The following is a 19,679-nucleotide window of genomic DNA, read 5'->3' as shown; positions in this document are numbered from 1 at the left end:
CTTATCGCTTTCCACTTCCTGTATATTTATTTTATATGTCTTATCTCCCTTTCTATAACCATAAATTTCATGGAATCAGACTCTATTTTTATTCCCTCCAATGTTGAGGATTTAAAAATGAATACAAAGTTTGACCTAAGGGAGAAAAGCTTTGATGGTGGTGATAAGGGCGAGTTTTGAAAGCCAGCAACATGGGATTTCATTTGTCCAGATATGCAATGAGAGTAAGGCTGCAGCAAGGGAGATTAGAGCTGGAGGACCCCGGAGAGCTAAAAAAGAAGAAGATGCTGCAAAAAAAAGGATGTTACTATGTTGGTAAGGGCAAACTCTGAGCTGTTGAGGCTCTGGGAAAGGTAGAAGCCCAGTGTGGTGGTTTTAAAATATGTCCGCAAATTCTTGGAAAATCTTCCCCTTAAAAGGTGAAGGCTAATTCCCCGCCCCACCCCTTTCAGCATGGCCTGGACTTGCTGCTCATTTCTAACAATTAGATTGTGGCCTAAATGTCAGGGTGTGACTTCCATGGATTTGGTCATAAAAGACATAGCAGTTTCTGCCTTGCTCTCTCTTGGATCACCCACTCTGGGGGAAGTCATCTTCCATGACGACATTCAAGCAGCCTACGGAAGGGTCCATGTAGTGAGGAACTGAGGCCTCCTGCCCACAGCCATGTGAGTGCGCCATGTTGGAATTAGATCCTACAGCTTGAGTCAAGCCTTCAGATAACTGCTGCCCCTACCGACATCTAAATGGGAACCTCGTGAGAGATTCTGAGCCAGACCCACCAAGCTAAGATATTCCCAAGTTCCTCACCCACAGAGGAAATAAACATTTGTTTATTTTGTGCTGCTAAAGTTGGGGGTAATTTGTTATACAGCAATAGATAACTAATAAACACAGCAAGGAACTGACCACAAACCAGAAGCCAAGATTAAGAGAGGAGGGAGGAGAAATAAGGGTTTCAATGAAACAAAAGTTTGAATGAAATAAGGGTCTGAATTTTCCCCTCTCAGACCACGCAATAGCCAAGATGGCCCCCTGGCCTTGTAGAAAAATGGAGGCTCTACCCCACATAAGTTCCCAGTCAGCCTGGCTTTCTGCTAGACTTTACTTTTTCAGATGACCTCCGCAAAATATCTTGAAGATATTGACTTAGGTTAAAGAAATCTTCAACTAGCCCCTTTCCACTTTGCAATCTCTGTTTAGAAAAGAATGGTTGGTCTCAACAGGGACAGATACAGGGGATATCAGTTTAGGTGGCCACTAAGCTACCCACAATTTTTGGCAAAGTCCAAAAAAAAGTCAAGCAGGGTGGAGAGCTCTGAATAACCTTCCCCTGGTGGTAGGAGTAAACCATAGTAACACACTGGTAACCACAGCAACAGCAAAAGTATTGCCTGCTCACCATGGATGTGCTAAGAACTCTGCGGACCATTTTACAACTATTCCCTCATTCACTCCACGAGGTGCCTACGACAGAGGGACCCTTACCACCCCATTTTGTTGACGAGTAAACTGAAAAACACAGAGAGGTGTTAGTATCAGAGCCATGAATAGGACCAGTCCCCAAGATTTCCAACCCTGAGCTACAACCTCTCCCCGGCACTGTTTCTTAAGATTTATTAGCTCCCAGCAGTAAAATTAAGTGCCTCTTCCAAAGCTAAGGTGACTGACATACTAAAAATCCTTCCATCTGTCTAGTCTCTACTAGGAATGGACAGCTCAGGAAGACTGGCCATTACCTCCCTTCCCCATCTAAAATTATCGCCTGGATGACCTGAGAAACACACTCCCGGAGGTAGAATCATCCAAGCTATAATCTACCCACCAAAACATAGAATTCCTTCGTTTGCAACTACAAAGCCCTATTGCTGAACTAAACAATTGAGAGGATATTCACGGTTTGTATTCCTCTTGGAGCCCCAGATCTCTCTACCGTAACACAGAGCTGGGCTAAAAGATGCTGCTGTGCATTGCGTTGAACCACAAGCAAAGATAACCATTCCTTCCAGCTGTGATTTCCCCACAGCCGTGGGGGCGGCGGGAGAACAAGTTTCTCAATTTCTTTCATCCCACAGCTTGTCACCCACTCTTCCTCCTCTTCATCCCTCATCCCGCGTTATCTCACATCCAGAGTGTACGCTAAGCTCACAAAACTAAACAAAATTAGGCCACGGATAGACTTCAGTCCATCACCCCACCACCCACTCCCACCAGCTCCCACAGAGCACTTTTATTTCTCTTTTACTTTGGTTGCCATGGGAATCCGTATCTGGGGAGGGGGGTGGGGGACGCGGATGGACTGTATCATGAGCAGATGGTTGGGATGTGAGCAGGAAGAGGCAGAGGACCAGCCCCGGAATACAGGGCTGAGCCGACACATGTCTTGCAGGGGCAGTGTCACCTCTGCGGGTCTTTGGAAGCCTGGGGCAGGTGCTGTCCCTGCTCTGGGCTCAAATCACAGATGCGGTGGAGCAGCGCTCAGACCTACCTCCAGGGGTGCATCGAAAGGCTCCACCTCGACCTCTGTTGAGTTGGTTTTGTCTGAAGCCTGCTGGGCTTTTCCACCATCAGTTTTGTCACCCTTGTCTTTACTTGAGCCTTTGGAAGATTTGGAGTCTTTGTCCTTTGAAGACAGCTTGAGCTCCTTGAGTGCCTTGGAGAATTTAAACTCCTGCGTCCCTCCCGAGAGGATCTCCACAGCAATCTCCACCAAAATTCTGCCCCGGAATGACACGCCTTCTCTGAAACCTTCATTCAATTCCTGGTAATCATCCACCAGACTCCGGTTCCTGGGTGAGCCATACAGGTTAATCCAGGCAGGTCCGAATGTGGGTAGAAAGCCTGTAAAGATACCAAGCTTTAGTTGCCTAGCTATGCTTTCAAGCTGGCTATTTTTTGCTTTATGAAAATTGTGCACATTCATTTAGAAATGTAAAATGTAAAGAAAAGACAAGAGAAAATATTTACAGAATATCCTGTCATGGGGAGTTCCCTGGTGGCCTAGTGGTTAGGATTCTGGGCTTTCACTGCCACGGCCCAGGTTCAATCCCTGGTTGGGAAACTGAAATCCCGCAAGTTTCTGGCATGGCCAAAAAACAAAACAAGACAAAACCAAAAAGAATATCCCGGACTTCCCTGGTGGTATAGTGGTTCGATCCCTGGTCCAGGAAGATCCCACATGCCACAGAGCAACTAAGCCCGTGTGCCACAACTACTGAGCCTGTGCTCTAGAGCCCGTGAGCCACAACTACTGAGCCCACATGCCACAACCACGGAAGCCCGTGTGCCTCAACTACTGAAGCCCGCGCACCTAGAGCCAGTGCTCCGCAACAAGAGAAACCACCGCAGTGAGAAGCCTACGCACCGCAACAAAGAGTAGCCCTCGCTCGCCGCAACTAGAGAAAGCCCGCGCGCAGCAACAAAGACCCAACGCAGCCCAAAATAAATTAATTAAAAAAAAAAGAATATCCCATCACCAAAAGCCACAACCACCATTTTGCTATAATCCTTTCTAGTCTTTCTTCCATGCCTGTCTACACTTGTCCACAATCGTAGTAAGACTATGAATGCCACCGTGCTTCCTCATCTGTTCACTCATTGATCAAACATTTATTGACTCCTGACGTGTGCCAGGCATCAAGGTAGACACAAAACACAGAGCCCAGCAGAGAATAAAGCAGATACAAACATTAAACAAATAAATATTCACATCACATTACAAATGCTATGGAGATATATCTTGGGCAGCAAGGACAAGAAACGGGCTGGTGTGGCGTGGAGAGAGGAGTTAGGCAGAGAGAGAGGAGGGAGAATTCTGGCAGAGGGAGGAGCACGTGGCAGTTGGAAAGGGGCTTGGCAGGACCTGGAAGAGAAAGCCAGTGTGGCTGGAGCCCAGAGAGTGAGCGGGTGAGAAGAGTCTGGAGAGGGGAGCGGGTCTTGGGAGGCTTGATAAGGATTTTGGACTCTATCCTAGAAATTATGGGAATATTTTAGAGGGGTTTAAGCAAAGATGTGACCTAACCGGTTGTGGGTTTTTAAGATCACCCTGGTTGCTACGTGATGGGTTCTAAGGACGGACATGGGCTGCTGTATGTAAAATGGGTAACCAACGAGGACCTACGGTATAGCACAGGGAACTCTGCTCAATGTTATGTAACAACCTAAATGGGAAAAGAATTTGAAAAAGAATAGGTACATGTATATGGATAACGGAATCACTTTGTAGTACACCGGGAACTAGCCCAACATTGTTAATCAACTATCCTCCGATATAAAATAAAAAGTTCAAAAACAACTAAATAAAGTGCTAGGGCAAGTCCTGAATCAGTTATCTTCATAGGTGGAAACAGAAGTTCATGCTGGTTTGATTTTGTTTCGTTTTGTGTTTTGCTTTGCATTCGTTTAGTTTCCTGTTTTAGTACCATGTTTTTGTCAAGACTTTAGCTTTTCCCCTAAAATAGAAATAAATAAGTATATAAATTTTTTTTAAAAAAGAAAAAGAATGGATGTGGGCACACTGGTTCAAGCACCACTTCTTCATCCAAACTCAAGACGTGGGCTTCCCTGGTGGCGCAGTGGTTAAGAAACCTCCTGCCAATGCCGGGGACATGGGTTTGAGCCCTGGTCCGGGAAGATCCCACATGCTGCAGGGCAACTAAGCCCGTGCGCCACAACTACTGAGCCTGCGCTCTAGAGCCCATGAGCCACAACTACTGAGCCCATGTGCCACAACTACTGAGCCTGCGCTCTAGAGCCCGTGAGCCACAACTACTGAAGACCCTGCGCCTAGAGCCCATGCTCGGCAACAAGGGAAACCACTGCAATGAGAAGCCGGCGCACCGCAACGAAGAGTAGCCTCTGCTCACCACAACCAGAGAAAGACCGCAAAGACCCAACGCAGCCAAAAGTAAAAATAAATAAATTAATTTTAAAAAAATAAATAAATAGGGACTTCCCTGGTGGCGCAGTGGTTAAGAATCCGCCTGCCAATGCAGGGGACACGGGTTTGAGCCCTGGTCCAGGAAGATCCCACATGCCTCGGAGCAACTAAGCCCGTGCGCCACAACTACTGAGCCTGTGCTCTAGAGCCTGCGAGCCACAACTACTGAGCCTGCATGCCACAACTACTGAAGCCTGCACACCTAGAGGCCATACTCTGCAACAAGAGAAGCCACTGCAATGAGAAGCCCGTGCACGGCAATGAAGAGTAGCCCCCGCTCACCACAACTAGAGAAAGCCCACATAAAGCAATGAAGACCCAAGACAGCCAAAAATAAATAAATAAACTAAATAATAAATAAATAAATAAATAAATAAATAAACAAACACGTAAAAACCATTCTTAGCTTGTGAGCCATACAAAAATACGTGGTAGTCCAGATGTGGTCCATGGATCACAGTTTGCCAACCTCTAATCTAAACTCTTCATTTTTCATTTTTCAATTAAGAAACCTAAGGCCCAGAGAGAGGGAGTGACTTCCTCAAGGACACACAGCAATGTTCCTGGAAGACATGGGACAGGGAACAAGCCTTGTGGTTGGTTCCCAGAGTCTGGCTCTGTTCACCAACCTGAACCAACCCGAGCCACAGACCACACAGAGGATGGAAGGTGCCTAAGACATTGCCTGCTCCAACCCTCTCTGTTTGAAGATGAAGGCTCTAAATCAATCATTTGGAGAACCTATCTCCAAGTCAGACATGTGAGGCCTTACCTTTATCTCCATCCTGTTCATTGGAGATTTTCTTCAAGTCGATGAAATGGGTTGCCAGCACTATATCATTCACGCTGCCTTCATCCCATACCTGGATTTTCACCCTCCGACACAAGGGAGGGAACATTTCCTTGAAGACCACCTGTTCGTGCCACACAGGATCGGCACAGTTCTTCTGCACCGTGGTTCGCCCCTAAAAACAAAGCCAGGAAAATGTGAGCCACGGAAGGAAATGAAAGGGGCCCTTGACCGACTAAAGAAAACTCTTCACACCAGCTGGAAATATAAAGTGAGTTGTCAAAAATAATGAACCTGCTTCCACCGACACCCGTGAAAATCTGTTACACCCCATGAACACTACTGATGTCCTATTCTGTGCCAGACACTGTGCCGGGCAGCTGGGACAAAGGTGAGTTGTCACAGGTCCTGCCCTCAGGAAGTTCTCATCATCCACTGGGTTGGGGTGAAACCGACACCTGTGTTATGAAGGAGTGCCATACATCTCCAGGATTACAGCAGATATTGTTAGAGCCTGACTTCATGTTTTATAAAAGCTGGACCTGGTGCAGATCCCTTCCCTAGCCTGGACCTCAGTTACCTTGTCATACAATGGAGGTGGTGTCCTATACGGGGGTTATATATGTCCTATATATGCCAATGGGGTCCAAGATAGAAATAGGTCAAGTGTTCTCCCTGCCAAGGGGAGGGGCCGGGTGGAGACAACATGTGTGTCAGCTGAAGCTTCCAAGTCCAGCCAACCAGGATTAAGCTCTGACCATGTGCCGGGGCCCTAGCACTTCCAATGGCTCTTGAGCAGGGAACAGCTGGGAACAGGGATGTCCAGGCTTACACAGGACAAGGACTAGCTGGGTAGATGGTAGAGCAGATTGAAAGGGAGGTGGTAATCCTCTGGGGACTGGGGGCTGGGCAACAGCTCAGAGAAGCAGCCAGAGGTGAGGAAGGAGGCCTCCCTGCCTGGGTGCTGAACCGTTATCCTCCCCTCACTTCTCTCCACGAGCTCCAGGGGTGAGGGAGAGGGTGACCCTCCACTACTTTCCGGCCATGTGGTGTAAAGCCTTTTTGTGACCAGCTTCCTCTCTCTGGGCACTTCCTAATTTTGATTTTAACTTAATGTCATTTGACCAGCAGTGTCCTGGGTCAAGAGCAGGATTCCAGTCCAGGTCTGCCAGGGTTGGTGATGACCCTTGCTCACCGTCTGCCCAGCAAAGGAGACCTCCACAAAGGGGTCCACGAGGTCCTTACTGTCACCCACAAATGCTTTGGTGATGTTCGCCATGATGCTGGAGTTCATCTTGGGCAAGCCTCCAGCTTTGTAGAGTCTCACGTAGAATCTGGCCCAGGGTCTCTCTGATGGAAACCCTTGTGGGATCAAAAGGTTCCTTGGAGGGGACAAAAATAAGACATAAAAAAAGCTTTCTCACTTGAAAGAGTAGAGAGAAAAGGTAGAGGCGATTTGGAGGCAGAAAGAAGAATTCTGATACAGGAGAAAAATCTGAAAGGATAGGATTCATCGCCAAAATGAGTTTTCTTTCTAGTGGAAATGACAGCACAGGGTATGAATAGAGTGAATTCAGTACTCCGATAAGAATTAATTTTTAAAAAATAGAGTGAATGCAAACTCGTTCAGGTCCTGGAATTAAAGAATAAACACTTCAAAGAGGCGCCTCAAGTCTTCCCATTTTACAAGCTAGTGGCTGAAATTATTCTTCCTTCAAAGAAAAATCAACTAAATTCAGACCAATAGGATAGGCTCAGGAGTAGCTTATCTATTATGGGTTATTATAGGAAGACAGGCTGTTCTTGTCCTAGAAGCTGACCTCCCAAAGGACAGTGACGCCTTTGATAAGACACATCATGGTGCCTCTGATAGAGCAGAATCCCCACTGGACAGGCCTTGAACTTGGAAGTTCTCATGAACCCGTCAGGAAAGGGAGAAGAAAGAGACATGGAAATTGGGACACGTCATTTCTCTTGCATGGTCCTCGATGGACCTGTCTCACTTTTCTATTTGCTCCTCGGCGTCAGAGGTTTTGGGATTGTGCTTTAAGACATCTCCTTTCCCAGTCACGCTGATGTCACACTTCAGGTACCCCTTCGTGCCAGTCCTGATGTTGCCAGGGTCCATGAGCAGCGCCCACTTGTCGGAGAACTGATGACCTGGAAAACGTCCTGACAGCTCAGATACCCTGCACTGATGCACCCTGACACTCCATCCAGTTCTCTTCCAACCCAAAGCCTCCCCACCCTCTACTCCCCAGGCGGGGCCAGCTCCTCACAGTTATTTCCAAGTCTCGTGCTGCCTCTCTCTCCTCCTTTCCCTCCTCTCCTCTCTTCCTACCCACTTCTCCATCGTTTTCCCCAAACAGCCACCGGGAGTTGGGAAGCCTCCAACATAGTGGAAATTGCCTGGACGGGAGTCGAGATTTGACCGGAGAGGAGGACATTAATGCAGTGCAGAAGCCACACGTGATTTCACGGGCCATAAACGCTGCTCATGGATCTTTTTGTTTGACCTACACGGTGAGCCCAAACTTCAAAACCCTTACAAAATCTAGACTTCAGGCTTATCTTTTTAAAAACTGTTAGACCTGGCCACACAGAGCCCACATTTCCACACGACTGTAGGTGGTAAGGAGCTGAGTAGATGCTATGCCTTCCACAGGGGTTGTGAGCCCCACCCCCCATTTCCCATAGCCTCCGTCACCCCTGACCGCATTAAACCCAGCCCACTGCACTCAGCGATGCTCACTGCCTGGCCCCCTTGGGGTCATGTGAGTTGGAACCGCTGTTGAAGAGAAGGGGCCTTTCGTGAGAAGATCTATGTGTGTTGTTGGTTCTGTTACTTATTAGCTCTTGACCTTGGACAAACTACCTAGCTCCTCTGACAAATCAGGGATAATAATAATAATTACAGCAAACCCACGTATGGCATGTCACAGTAATTATTCTGTGCTAGATCCTATAAAGTGCTTATGTATATATTCTCATGCATATATTCACTTACGTATATATTCACTTAATCCTCCAACAACCCTATAAGGATGTGCTCTTTTATCCCCATTTTTACAGATGAGGAAACTGCAGCACAGAGAAGTCAAGTTATTAACCCAAGGTTGCACAGCTAGGAAAGAGCAGAGTGGAATTTGAAGCCAGGCAATCTGGCCCCAGAGTCCATATTCTTAACTTCTACACCCTTCCAACTTTCCTTCTTGTGTCTCGCAGCAGTAAATTGGACAGAATTTGTGAAAAAATTTTTTTAACTGCTCAGACGTATGAACATATAAGATATTTGTATCATTAGATTGTGAACTTTGAGTAAAAGAGCCATGTCTTGCTCCACTTTGTAAAACTGGTGCTCAGTGTTATTGAATAAACGGATACATGGAAGAACGCATAAACTAACTGACCTTCAGGTGTCACAGTAAGAGAAGAGTAACAGAGAGAGATTGGGAGGCAATACTTTCTCACCAGGTTGGTTGTACACGGTCCCCACGTCCACTTTGAAGGAGCCGATCAGTACACCGCCTATCAGCTTGTGGTGAAAGACCTGGGGAGAGATGGAGCTGTGAGTCCGGCAACACTAGATTTCTCTTTGAGGATAAATCTATGAAATGGGTTCATGACAAACCCATTCAAAGAGGATTCTAGGCCTTGAACCTTGTCTGGCCTTCACACTTATCTGGAGCACAGTGACATGTGGTTATCAAACCTCAGGGCTGGCTGTACAGGGCGTCCAAAGTATTGCAGCTGTACCTCATCTCCTAGCAGGATTTCAGCTAATTTTCTATTGAAGGACACCTATCAAATCTCACTGCCTAAAATGTATTTTTTGCTTGTTTGTCTGTTTGTTTGTTTGTAGCCAAAATGAACTCTAGGGCAGCCCACTCTTCAAACCCATCTCTGCCTTTTGAAATGCTATCCATCTTTAAATGCCTAGAGCAAATGCTGCCTCCTCCAAGCAGCCCTCCCTGATCCTCCGCAGATGAAAGTATTCCCTTCCTCTCCTAAAATCCCACAACACTTTGCTCACAGCTTTCTCAGATAACTCATCCTTATTGCCTTGAGAAGTTTTGGACATGTACAATAGTCAGAACAAAGGAGGCTGTCATCCTCAATATTTTGTCTGATTAGAAGTCAGCAGAGTGCCTGGCTGGTTATAGCAACACATTTTTTTTTTTTTTTTTTTTTTTTTTTTTGCGATATGCGGGCCTCTCACTGTTGTGGCCTCTCCCGTTGCAGAGCACAGGCTCCGGACGCGCAGGCCTAGCGGCCATGGCTCACGGGCTTAGTTGCTCCGCGGCATGTGGGATCTTCCCGGACCAGGGCACGAACCCGTGTCTCCTGCATCGGCAGGCGGATTCTCAACCACTGCGCCACCAGGGAAGCCCAGCAACACATTTTTATGTTGATGCTTTTAAGATTAGGAAGTTCTAAAGGAAGCTGGCAGAGCTGGGCCTGGGTCGAGAAGTCACACTGCATGAAAAATTGCTGAAGAATCAGGAGTAGTTTAACTTTTAACCCAGAAAAGAGAAAACTGAGAGTGTGGAAGAAGAGCAATGGTAACCCAAGTGTCTTCAACAGTTGAAAATACTGCCCTCTAGAAGAGGGAGTAGCATCCCCGTGTGGTTCCCAAGCTACAGGAAGAGAGATTTCAGCTCACTATAAAGGCAACTTTTATAACAGAACTTCCCAGCAATGGAATGGGCTACTCTAGAAGTAGGGACCTCCCCATGTCTGGACGTAATCAAGTAGTGCCCAAGAACCCCATGTCATGTGTCATGGAGATGGTGGAGAGGGATTCCTACGCCAGCTGGAAGTTGGACTAGATGGTCTCTGAGGCTTCCTTCTAACTGTAAAATTCTATGAGTTCCTTGATTCAAGTACAGTTCCCTACCTTCTTCTACCCACCACATGGCCTTGTTCATAATAAACACTCAATAAACATTCAGTGAGTTAATGAGTGATTGACTAATTGGATGATGGATGAGTGAGAGACTTTTGTAGCTTCTGAACAGATCCTTTTGAAAGAGGCAGTAAGAAACCATAAATTCAATTGATTTCAAAAATGAAGAAAATGAGAGCCCTTCCCAGCTGCCTTCCCACGCTTCCTCCCTTGTCCAAAGTTTGCAAGGGTCTCAGAGAACAGAGGGGAAGTAAGGACAGGTCGGCTTCAGTTGAGGAGCTATTTAAGTCCACAGGCACAAAGCTCACCTCAAACCCTCATGCTCAGAGTTGCTACTGCAGCTTCCCAAAGCCCTGAGTAAGAACACGAGCCAACTCAAGCTCTCTTCTCAGGTCAAAGGCATCTTGGTCCCTATGGGCATAATGAGCCAGAGCCCCAGACGGATCTTCAAATAACAGGAGGCCTCCTCAAACCATCCCCCCAGTGTGAGCACCAGGCGATGCTGGGGCGCTCAAGCATTAGGTTACAAGAACAAGGGCATCTCACACACAGAGAGAAGGGGGCCCTGCAGGCCTGGGGCCACCGTCAAGGGAAGATGGTCTCTGGCACCACTAGGGTCTGCTACAGGCTGGCCGTCCCAACAGCATTTGCTTACGGCACTGGCCCCCTTCTCCCACATGGAATTTTTTCTGGACATGCTAACTTTTGGTTCATGGACTAACAGAAAACTTATATTAAACACTCCCTTTTCAAGGTTAGTTTTCCCTTTAAAATCTTCAGTCTCTATCCCCAGGTGTCTTTTAGGGAGACCAAAGTATTCTTTTCTTCCAAGTGAGAAGAACAGAGACAGGCAATACCAGCTTTGATCCTCTGCTAAAAATCCACTTGCCCCACAGAGAGTCATGACCCTTGTCTATGATGCCATATAAAGCCTAGCTACTGGACTTCCCTGGTGGCACAGTGGTTAAGAATCCCCCTGCCAATGCAGGGGACGTGGGTTCCATCCCTGGTCCAGGAAGATCCCACGTGCCGCGGAGCAACTAGTCTCATACTCCACAGCTACTGAGCCTGCGCTCCAGAGCCTGCGAGCCACAACTACTGAGCCCACGTGCCACAGCTACTGAAGCACACGCACCTAGAGCCTGTGCTCTGCAGCAAAAGAAGCCACCGCAATGAGAAGCCCCGCACCTCAACGAAGAGTAGCCCCCGCTCACTGCAACTAGAGAAAGCCCACACGCAGCAACAAACACCCAACGCAGCCAAAAATTAATTAATTAGTTAATTTTTAAAAATCCCTAGCTGTTAACTATTCATCTGCACTCTAGACAGTCCCCTAGGAGCCTGTTATAAAGCCGATCCCACAAACAGGGGGTTGCCTGAGTGATGCAATGAGACATCCTGGGCAATGTCCCAGGTCCTGAAATATCTTCTCACCACCTGTCATCACGCCTGAAATTCACGTGTGAAGAATGTTTGGCTCCTAGTGACTTTTCATTCCTCAAGAGTCACATTCTTCAAGTACCCCCGGGAAAGAGAATATCATGATTCCACTATTACCTAAGCCTTAATGTATGACTTATATATAATATGCATACATATAATGTAACGTGATACAATATAATACAGTTTATATAATAGAGATTGAGTGGGTGATAATGACAGGCAAGGAAGTCTTCAAGACAAGTTTTGCCATCTTCATAACTCTGATCAGGGTTGGTGTCACTGTTCAAAACATTTCCTCATTCTCCACACATCTTACGTTGTCACGTAAAGTAGGAATTCTGTTCTTTCAGAATGTATGGGGAAGAGAGCACCTACCCTTCCACCTCCCATCCCCACCCCTTTAAGGCATACACACCCCCACTGTGCTCTTCATGGGAGAAGCAGAGATTTCTCAGACTGGTGAGATGGATGCAGTGAGGCATCCGCAGCTCTCTGTTCCTTTACTGAGTGGTGTGATGTGAAGTTGGCAGGGATCCCGGTTGGCCTGCCCTACCCTCATCGGGACTAATGCGGCTTCAACACGGGCACTTTCCTTCTCATTCCTGCCCTCTACATGGTGGGCCAACCTAGTAAGGCACCTGTGTGGACCAGGAAGCTCTCTCCACCTCTACTCCTCAGACTTGATCTGTGGAGACAGGAAATCAGCCGGCAGGGCTGAGGAAGGCTCTTCGTAGCAGACCCAACTCCCCGTGGGCAGGTCCTGATGTTTACTCTCAGAGGCAAACTATTTAGACTCCAAATGGCAACCACTTGCTCCAAATCACATTTTCCGACTCAGCGTTATTGATCTATTGGGTTGCTTCCTGCTGCTTCTTCCTAGTTCTCTATTTATTACCAAATAGGAGGGGAACGGGGGGTGAGACTAATTATTATTAGTGTGGCTATCACCCCAGGAGAGAAATACTAACATTTGCTTGATAAAAAAGAAAGAAATCAACTCAAAATGGCCATCTATTAAGATGTCATTTATACTTCACATATATATTTCACATTCCCACATTAGTAAGCTACACAGTGGCTTGATGGTAGCTTACAACTTGCTTCCAGCAAGTATAGAACCTTTCTTGAGTCTGTTTTCCTTCCCAGATGCCTCTGCACTGATTATTTCAAGTTCTATCCTGTTGGTTTCAAACTCAACAACCCACACTCACACTCCTGAATCTCTTCATCGCTACACAGACTGAGCTGCCTAGAGAGTTCCCAAAGCCTAGAATCTCTTCCACCTCCCCTCACCCCCACCAGCAATGATACACTTACTGAGATTTTGATGATCTTGTCAAAAAGATGCAATTGGGGCCCAGTGAAGTCGAAGACAAAGTACTGGAAAACATAAAGTTCATTGTGACCATAAATTCCTGGCTTGCATGTAAGAACTCTGTTCTTGGAATAGATTTAGATCTGCATTTTTCTAACAAATTGCTGCAAGTTTCTCAATGACATAGCTGTATCGTCAATTGAATGGCCCTCCCCTACTGAAAGTCATTTAATTTGTTTTCAATTTTTTTCAAATAGAAAAAGAAAGACTATTACCAATTACATCTTTACACAACATATCTGTAAGTTTTCCTCTAAAATGGACATGAGAATTGGAATTGTTGGGTCATGGCTTGTGTGCCTGTAAATTTTTAGTAGCTAGCATAAAATTTTTTCCCAAAGGAGCTAAGCCATTTTACATTCCCACTGGCAGCATATGAAAATAGCCATTCCCTTGCCAACCCTTGAATTGTCAATTCTTTTTCATTTATCTATCTATCTACCTATCTATCTATTTATTTGTTGCCTATATATAATGATGAGTGAAAGTATATCACAGTGTGGTTTTAATTTGGAGTGAACTCGATTAAAATTTGATTTTCTCAGGATTTTTCAGCTTCAAACATCCCTGCTAAATTCCCAAGATTGACCAGGGAAAGAATGAAAAGAAATTATGGGTAAGGGAGATTTCTAATTTGAGGAAAGCAATTGAATTCTAGAGTTGAAGAAAATATATAGACTGCTCTCCATATTCTACAGTTAAAACGACTGAAGATGAAAGAATTTAAAAGACATGCCTGGAGTCATATAGTTAGGTATCGCTGGGCTGGAGACCAAAGCTGAGTTCTTCTGAAGTTATCGTAAAAGGAATTCAAGTGCTAGGTGTTTCACCATTGGAACTTTACTGAGTGCCTCCCAAATGTGAGGTAGAAGGCTCCTCATGTAGAAAACTGGTATAGTGCTTTGCTGTGGGTTGTGTGTTTTGAGGACTGATAGGGTTGGGGGAGGCTGGTAGGAAGTTGTTTCATGGATTGTTTTGTGTTTGAGCTGCAAGCTGGAGGAATGACACAAGGACATTAGAGACGAAAATGACAGCAGTAGGAAAGGGAGAAGTGACCACTAACAGCCTGCTGTTAAAGGCAACACAGAAAAACCAAAACGTGAAAGCTGAAAGATGTCATCATATACCATAATAAGAGACCTTCAAAATGGCCGTCCTTCAATATCAATGAAAAGTTACGTTATGTTCAGTGTCTCCTGTTTAAGAGAACAGGAAATTATGTATAACATTTCAGGAAGTTTTTCATATATATGTTCAAACTTTTTAAGAGCTTTGGTGTTCAGAATTTCTTGTATGTCCAAAACACTTGCATGAAGTTCTTCATTCTCTGGCATATGAGATGCTGGGGGTTCCTTTGGACCAATAAATTAGTTCTAATGTGTATTGCCTTCCACTGAGTTTCACATACAGTATTTCAGATTCAGCTGCCTCACATATGTTCCCTAGACCTCTGAACCCACACACATTTTTCTAGCTGGGAAATATTCCCAAGCCTCTACTAACTGGTTCCTTCAACATCTGATGACCTTCGGGCTTGAAAAATTAGAGTCCAAATCTGTAACAAAGATTTTTAATTCCACTTCTTTGTTTTTTACTTGATTTCCCAATGATTACACTTAGCCTAGTTGAATGTCATTTAGATCCAGGACTTGTATGCACAAAGCAAACATTAATATAATCGTCAACAAATCTGTAGAGCTTTGCAGTTTTAAAGCCTTTTTCATGCACGTAATTTCATATCATATTCAAGCCGAAAGATGTTATGGAGGTGAGGCGTAGAACAGAAAGGAGAAAACTGTCACTTAAACACATCATAAAAGTCTCAGATGCAAGAATGATAAAGAGGAAAGGAGTTAACAGCTCAAATGTGATTTGGGAATTTTCTATATATTTTATTATGCATACTCTCTCCGCCTGCCTTTTCAATTACCACTCTCATTAAAAAAATAATTAAGAGGGCTTCCCTGGTGGCGCAGTGGTTGAGAGTCCGCCTGCCGATGCAGGGGACGTGGGTTCGTGCCCCGGTCCGGGAAGATCCCACATGCCGTGGAGCGGCTGGGCCCGTGAGCCATGGCCGCTGAGCCTGCGCGTCCGGAGCCTGTGCTCCGCAACGGGAGAGGCCACAACAGTGAGAGGCCCGCATACCGCAAAAAAATAATTAAGCGTTTACTGCATTTTTTGACAATTCATGGTGTTGAAGTGCCTAGGGGGGAACAAGTACTCTTGCACACTGTTAGCTGGAGTACAAATTGTGACCGTTTTGGAGGGCAATGTGGTCATATCAAATTTTAAATGCATATACTCTTCACCCTAGTTATGCCATTTAAGTATCATTATAAGTAGTATCCAAAGGCTGAAAAAAATTTTAATATCCATCAATGAGAGATTGGTTTAGTAAATTATAATATATCAATGCAATGGAAAACTCTACAGCAAACAAGGGAAAATGAGATTGAACTATATGTCTTTTTTTATATATATACATATATATATATAAATTTATTTATTTACTGCTTTATTTTATTTTTTGGCTGTGTTGGGTCTTTGTTGCTGCCCATGGGCTTTCTTTAGTTGTGGCGAGCGGGGGCTACTCTTCGTTGCGGTGCGTGGGCTTTTCATTGTGGTGGCTTTTCTTATCGTGGAACACGGGCTCTAGGCATGCGGGCTTCAGTAGTTGTGGCTCGTGGTCTCTAGAGCACAGGCTCAGTAGTTGTGGTGCACGGGCTTAGTTGCTCTGCGGCATGTGGGATCTTCCCGGACCGGGGCCCGAACCCATGTCCCCTGCATTGGCAGGAGGATTCTCAATCACTGCACCACCAGGGAAGGGAAGCCCTAAACTATATGTCGAGATACAGACTAATCTCCAAGATACATTGTTTTGTGAAAAGACCGAGGTCCAGGACAGTGTGTATAGAATGCTACCATTTGGCTACAGTATCTGTTTGTATTCTTATGCAGGCCTGGAATATCTCTGCAAAGGATACACAAATGCCTAGGGAGAATGGCTGTCTCCAGCGAGGGGCACTGAGGGATTAGATAGAGATCAAAGATCGGGGGAAACACATATATCGTATATATTTTCACATATATCATTTTAAACTCTGTATCTCTGACCATTTTTAAAAACTGTTTAATCTTTTTATTTAAAAACAAGAATTTAGCGTGTGTAAATTTAGAAGCTTTGTGTCTCTTTGATGCTTTCCTTTACAATTTTTGCGCTGCATAGAAAAATACCACTGTTGTACTTTCCAACACAACATGCCTATTTCAAAATTAATAATTAAATTTTCAATGTTTCTGCTATGCAAAAGAATATATATCTTCTCACTAACCAGCACGTTTATTGGATATAAACTCAGAGCTTATGACAGATGAAGATGAGTTTATAAGAAATTGGTACAAGCACTATGGAAAACAGTATAGAGGTTCCTTAAAAAATTAGAAACAGAACTACCATAGGATCCAGCAATTCTACTTCTGAGTATTTATCTGAATAAAACAAATACACTAATTTGAAAACGTATATGCATCCCCTATGTTCACTGCAGCATTATTTACAATAGCCAAGATATGGAAGCAACCTAAGTGTCCATCAACAGATGAATGGATAAAGAAGATGGGGTATATATACACAATAGACTATTTCTCAATCATGGAAAATACTGAAATCTTGCCATTTGCGACCGCATGGGTGGACCTGGCAGGTAGTACGCTAAGTGAAATAAGTCAGACAGAGAAAGAGAAATACCATATGATTTCACTTATATGTGGAATCTAAAAAACAAAACAAAGGAACAACTTACAAAACAGAAACAGACCCACAAATACAAAGAACAAATTGGTGTTTGCCAGAGGGGAGGGAGGGGTGTTGGGGGGATGTGTGAAATAGGCGAAGGGGACTAAGAGGTATAAACTACCAGTTATAAAGTAAATAAGTCACAGGGATGTAAAGTACCGCACAGAAAATATAGTCAATAATATTGCAATAAATTTGTATGGTGACAGATGGTAATCAGACTTACTGCGGTGATCATTTCATAATGTACTAAAAAATTGCATTACTATGTTGTACACCTAAAACTAATATGATATTGTAAGTCAGTTATACTCCAGTAAATATTTTTTTAAAAGAAATAAGAAAATGGGTCTCTTGAAAACACAGCAATGAATTTAATATCAGGAGGAATTTCTTGCCTCTCCTTTCCATTGTCTGTTAAATTTTGTAAGGAGGCTCTGCAACGAGCCGGCTTTTCTATCTGACTGGAGAATGCTGCAGAGTGGTGGTGGAGAGAGTGTTGGTGGAGAGGAAGCTGCTGACCCCCATGACTTACTTCATTGTAAAACGGGCTGTTGGTTCCTTCCTTCGCTGTGCTTTGCTTCTTCTCATCCCCAACTTCAATGATCACAACTGGGTCGATGTTCTCACCCACCAGCTGGCGGGCCTCAGTGATGTTTATGGCAATCTGCAACACAAAGCAGCGTGTACAGGCTCGCTCGGGGGTCTGGCTGTTCCTTCGCACAAGGAGAGCTGGGGGAGGCTTGGTAGGAAGAGTGCATCACTCACTTGGTAATTTTGGGATCTGACCTCTCCAGCGTGGATCTTAGTCAACAGTTTTGATCTATTGAAAGAAAGTTGAACATATATGTTTCATTAAGTAAGAACCTACCTTAGATCCATAAGCCATGATAATATTTTCCCAGGTATTTCCACATGCTTTTATTTATATCACATGTTCTCTCTCCATCTCTGGAGGAGATGGAACACACGACTTAACCTCTCTATGACTCAGTTTTCTCATCCTAAAAAATGGCACTAATAATAGCCCTTACCACAAGGAGTGATTGCTACAATTAAAAGATGTAAGGCATATAAAGGTTTAACCCAGTTCCTGGCAAGATTAAATGTCAATTCTTATTGTGAGTATGATTATCAGTATCATTTATTTTTTATTTTACAGAATGAGAAACTGAGATGCCTCAGCAAATCAGTGGCAGAGCTGGGTCTAAATAAGGATCTCCCTAATCTGCTGTCTGATCCTATCCAGAGGACCAATTTGCCATCTCTGAATTTGCCATCTCTGGTAAATATAGCAATTCTGAGTTTCATGATTGCTTTTGAAAAAAAAAAAAAAAATGGTAAAAAAGAAAATTGCAAAGAATGACCAAGATGTCATCTCAGCGAGATTTCACATTCCAGGGGATTTCATTTATCTGGACTGTCATGAGTAATTGAAAACAGATGTGCAACACCTGGGCATCTAGAGATTGTATAATAACATAAAGAGGTGAAGGATCCCTGTTGCCACAGAAGCAGCAATGGGTGGGATATAAACTGAGCTCGAGTTCCTGTTGAATTTTATTCTCTTGCCTTCTAGCAACACTGCTGCATTTGACTTCATTCCATTTCTGCTGATTATAATTGAGTCCAGTAGAGAACAGAGTAAACTAGTAAAAGTCTCAAGGCTTTGGAGTCAGGCCGATCTGAATTCGAATATTTGTTTTCCCCAATTTTGTGATACTAGCCTTAATTTCTTCATCTAAAAATAGAAATAATAATTTCTACCGCATAGGGTTGCTCTGAGGATTAAAAGAAATATTGCATGTAGGAAAGGGTAGATATCAAAGGGTATCTGTTCATCAATAAAATGGCAAATCTGTACTGACCATTTACCATGTGAAAGCTCTGTGCTAGTCTCAGAGGAAAAACAAACATGAACAAGGCATCATCTTGGTCCCTGCAGAGCTAGCAAGCTATCCAAGGGAGAGAGGACCAAAGCAGATAAAAGGAGAACTATTAAGTGTAAAACATGTCGTAGAAAAGAATGTGATAGAACTTCAGAGAAGAGAGAAATTTGTGAGAGCCGAAGTAAGCAACAAAGACATCACTACATTGCACTGAGTATGAGCGTACAAACTTCACATCTTCTTTTAAGGGTCAACCTCTGAGCTTATCACCTTTTCTGATTTCCATCTGTCTCCTGCCCCCTTCCCCCCTCCCCTTACACACATACACCGTGTACCATCCTGCTCCAGCCCAGTAATACCAACTCAGGATGTGCTACACAAGGAAGCACGAATTTGCTCTACTGATAATAACAACTCCTAGCGGAAAAGGAAGGGATGGCATGAGGAATGATCATTAGTAAGAAATTGACATAAACAAATACGGTAGACTGAAAGCATTGATAGCTCCAATTATTGGCTTCCTTGTATCCAGGATTTTTAC

General features: G+C 44.4%; 1 protein-coding gene across 5 annotated transcripts in view; it reads right to left on the bottom strand.

The window, feature by feature from the left end:
• Nucleotides 1-19,679, bottom strand: part of FER1L6 (fer-1 like family member 6) — a 185,094-nt gene that overhangs the window by 109,218 nt on the left and 56,197 nt on the right. For 4 of the 5 annotated variants that reach the window (XM_067017461.1, XM_067017462.1, XM_067017464.1 and 1 more), the window contains exons 4-11: nucleotides 18,018-18,072; nucleotides 17,785-17,916; nucleotides 13,396-13,458; nucleotides 9,201-9,279; nucleotides 7,733-7,889; nucleotides 6,925-7,111; nucleotides 5,712-5,904; nucleotides 2,489-2,841 (exon numbers count right to left, since the gene is read on the bottom strand). In XM_067017461.1, coding sequence (XP_066873562.1) covers nucleotides 2,489-2,841; nucleotides 5,712-5,904; nucleotides 6,925-7,111; nucleotides 7,733-7,889; nucleotides 9,201-9,279; nucleotides 13,396-13,458; nucleotides 17,785-17,916; nucleotides 18,018-18,072 — 1,219 coding nt within the window. The remainder of the gene's footprint in view (nucleotides 1-2,488; nucleotides 2,842-5,711; nucleotides 5,905-6,924; nucleotides 7,112-7,732; nucleotides 7,890-9,200; nucleotides 9,280-13,395; nucleotides 13,459-17,784; nucleotides 17,917-18,017; nucleotides 18,073-19,679) is intronic. The other variant, XM_067017463.1, reaches the window with a different exon arrangement.

This window comes from Kogia breviceps, chromosome 17 (genome assembly GCF_026419965.1).
Source record: "Kogia breviceps isolate mKogBre1 chromosome 17, mKogBre1 haplotype 1, whole genome shotgun sequence".
NCBI classification, from domain to species: domain Eukaryota; kingdom Metazoa; phylum Chordata; class Mammalia; order Artiodactyla; family Physeteridae; genus Kogia; species Kogia breviceps.
The sequence above is the reverse complement of the archived record's forward strand: the minus strand, read 5'-3'. Positions and strand labels throughout refer to the sequence as shown.